General features: G+C 43.3%; 1 protein-coding gene across 6 annotated transcripts in view; it reads right to left on the bottom strand.

Moving 5' to 3' along the window:
- The window catches only part of actn4 (actinin, alpha 4), a 64121-nt gene extending 61597 nt beyond the window's left edge, over positions 1 to 2524 (bottom strand). For 4 of the 6 annotated variants that reach the window (XM_034864989.1, XM_034865015.1, XM_034864990.1 and 1 more), the window contains exon 1: positions 2130 to 2524. In XM_034864989.1, coding sequence (XP_034720880.1) covers positions 2130 to 2255 — 126 coding nt within the window. In that variant the 5' untranslated portion in view covers positions 2256 to 2524. The remainder of the gene's footprint in view (positions 1 to 2129) is intronic. The other 2 variants (XM_034864994.1, XM_034865004.1) reach the window with 1 other exon arrangement.
- Positions 2525 to 3553: the final 1029 nt, after the last annotated feature.

The raw sequence follows: 3553 nt of genomic DNA, 5'->3' as shown, positions 1-3553 counted from the left end.
CAGGAAAACAAGGTCACCTTTGTCTGGTGAATGTTAGCGGACGGCTTTCACTGCCATCCTCGGGGGGAAGTCGCCATTAGCATCGATACTCGCTCAGTGGAGTCTGTTTAAAACATGTCGAGGATGAGGAGAAGTTGGATGGAGAGCTGATGAAGATGGGGGAGGGAGAGGAGTGTAGGAGAAGGTGAGGCTTGTTTTAGACAAATAAAAAGGTGCAACGCTGTGTTATGTTGATTGGCGGGTGGGGGTGAAGAGCAGCACGGTGATTATCTGGATGATAGGTGTGATGTTAGGCCGAAGAACAGGGGGATGCAACAGGGCCCAGTTCACCATATATGGTTAGGGCTGCAACTAACAACCATTTGAGTCTTTTCTCCGGCCATTGTTTGGTCTATAAAGTGTCAAAATAGTGAAAAATGTTGATCAGTGATTGCCAAAACCAACAATGACGTCCTCAAATGTCTCGTTTTGTCCACAACTCAAAATATATTCAGTCTACTGTCACAGAGGAGAGGAGAAACTCCAAAAATATTCACATTTAACAACGTGGAATCAGGATTTTTCATCTTTAAATATGACTCAAACCAGTCAATCATTTATCAAAATGGGTAGCGATTAACTTAATAGTTGACAAATAAAAAGCACTCCCAAGCGCTACAGTGCTCTCTCTTCTCTTCACTGGAGCCTCTAGAAGTTTACAGGATGGTGATGATGTGCTATAGGTGCCAAAACACCTGGGTTGGTACTACCAATTTGTTTTTTCAAAAACAATCGTGGCAAAGAACCATGACATCAATTCGCAATTTTTCCACAAATCCAAGTAACGTCGTTCGGAGAGTATTTATGCAGAAAAATACTGGAGCTAAAAATCTTCAGTACACGAGTGGGCGTTTGGTTCTGTGTAGTGAAATGAGAGGTGACAGAAACTTGTGTCCCAGGTGTGTGGGAAGAAGACTAGTGGGTGCCATTAGCCCACCACATGTACCAATAAGGTCTATAAAAGGGTGCGTTCAAGGTAACATGGCTCCCGACACGGGTCTTATTAACCTTAACTTCACCTGACCAGTTAGACAAGAGTCTCCTGATATACAAATCAATGAGAGACATGATTTTATACATTTTACCTATGGTCGAATATCGTGCTTTTTATCGTGATCGAAATGCGCAATAAACACATTGGGAAAAGTCTGCGACATATCGCAAAAGAGAGAAATCAAGAGATTTGTGTAGTTTTAAAGGAAATTTCAGAAAACTACACTTTAACATGATGGCTAACACTTTTTTTAGTGGTGCCTTTCAATGTATTACGTGTTCAATCAACAACAACAAAAGTTGGAAATTATTTCCATTCATTCGTTTTCAATTCAACAAACAATGTGTTTTATGCAGAATAGTGACAGTAAACTACACTTTAATATCCAACTGCCTGCTACGTGCAAAGAGTTTAATCTAACAAACAAACAATCTGTAACTCTTCTCAGTTGACACAGTGAACCACAGCAGCTTCGGGTTAATTATCTGCGTACAGGCCCTGAAGTGCACCGTATCGGTGAGCGGTGTTATCGGCCTCCAGCCAGCCAGACGAGCACCAACCTTCAAAAAACACAGTTTCCGCTGCTATTTCAGGACACGCGTCTCCACAAATCACACTTTGGTTATTTTTTGTAACAAAGTGGCGCCCTGTTAGCGCTCAGAAAGGGGCGAAAAAGTGGGGAAAGGGGGAAATGTCACCTTTTGAAAGCAGAAAGCTAGCTAATGTTATAGAGACACTGAGCACACACAACCTAGCCCGACGTAGCCTACTTTTCATTCACAGGGGAGGGGAATTAGAGAGGGAGAAATCAGCATTTAACCCTTTAAACAGAGGAGAAATGAAGCAGCTTGACATGGAGGAGACGAGCGAAGAGGAAAGCCAGGCTGGGAGGAGAAAATGGTCGATATAAGGAAGGGCATTGGGAGCAGCTGCGGGGTTTGTAGAGCAAAACCGAGGCCCGTACTCGGTCTCGGTCTCTGACTTCCACTCCCCATCCCATCCCTCCCCTGCCATTTTCTTTCTACCCGCCGTCGCCTCCTCCTCCTCTCAGCCTGGCTCGACTCGACCCAGTAGGGCCCGACTTCGGTTCCCTTACCTTCCTCTGCTGTCTCTCCCAGGCCGGGTCCAGCAGCAGGTCCCGGTCCCAGTCATTCTCTTGCTCCATGTAGGTCTGAACTCCTCCGGTCGAGGATTGATTATTAGCAGCGTGGTAATCTACCATGTCAGTACAACAAACCTGAGTGCGCCACAGAGTGTGTCAGCAGGGAGAAAACCTTCAGATATGACAACAATTAAAATGAAAAAAAAAAAATTAGCAACGACGGCCCGAAATTAGAGAGGTGGGACGGGGAGGGATGCAGGACCAGGGACGTGTCCTTCTCTCGCCGCGTTCAGTCGTGAGTGGCTTTTTTTTTTTTTAACGTGATGAATATCCGGCGCGTGCAGTCAGAAAATCCCCGCTGCTGCTGTGAGAAGAAAAGCTTTCCCTCTGAACTAAAGAGGCTGCTGGGAGGAACCGGCCGCTCCTACAGGCTGCAGCGCCACCGAAAAGCTGCACGCACTCAGCCGCGGCGCTTCCGGTGTTCCCTTTCAAAATAAGACACGTGCCTTGAGCTTTGGCTTCATTTCTCACCCCATTACTGAGACAAACATACACCTTTAAAGTTTTTTGTTTGATCATCCTTAAGGCAGGGCGTATTTGATCTTTCCGTCTCACACAATCTTATTATTCTTTCTTTATATGTCATCTGGGGCTACAAAACCTTCAAATTTAAAATAAGAATCCTATATAATCAATTATTTTAATGTCCCTAACTCCCATTCTTCATAGTAATATAAATGCAATCATCCAACTATTATGATCAATTTGCAAAATAAGTGCCAAAAGTTAATTTGGGGTTTCTTGTGCAATTTAGTTATTGTTCCCAGAAGTTATGAGATTTTATTTTGAAGGGGACCTCGCCTATGTTGCGGTGTGAATCAGTGTATCTGTGCGCGAGCTGACACACCTGTCTCCAGTGTCTTCTATAGGCCCAACCCCAGACCGCTCATGAATATTCATAAAACTTTAGAACACGAGCTTCTGAAACAATAAAAAAGTATGAATCTGAACTTTTAGCACTGAAGTTATCAAGTTATTTTGATTTGTTATTTGTTTTATTTCATATTAATGTTTAAATGACAAGTGCTGCTAACCTGGCAGTAAATATTTTTTTTCTGATTCTAAGATGAAAAAGTTTACAATATTTTGGAATATGATAGGATTTCACGTTTTTTAATATCACATTTGTTATAATTATTCAAGCAGCACAGAAAAAATATTTATTTGTGACTTAGGCTGCGTAATCACCAATTCAGCGTTATGGTAACAGACACCAATCAGTGGCGATTTTAGATCCTTTTTAGGGAGGCTCAAGCCCCCCTAAATATCACCTCAGACTCTGCAACGCCATCACTAACGGGGACGTTGTAGAGCGCCCTCTGGTGGACAGACTATGCAACGCCATCACTAACAGGGAC

This window comes from Etheostoma cragini, chromosome 3 (genome assembly GCF_013103735.1).
Source record: "Etheostoma cragini isolate CJK2018 chromosome 3, CSU_Ecrag_1.0, whole genome shotgun sequence".
Lineage (NCBI taxonomy): Eukaryota > Metazoa > Chordata > Actinopteri > Perciformes > Percidae > Etheostoma > Etheostoma cragini.
Note: the sequence above shows the minus strand (reverse complement) of the source record. Positions and strands in the feature narration are given on the sequence as shown.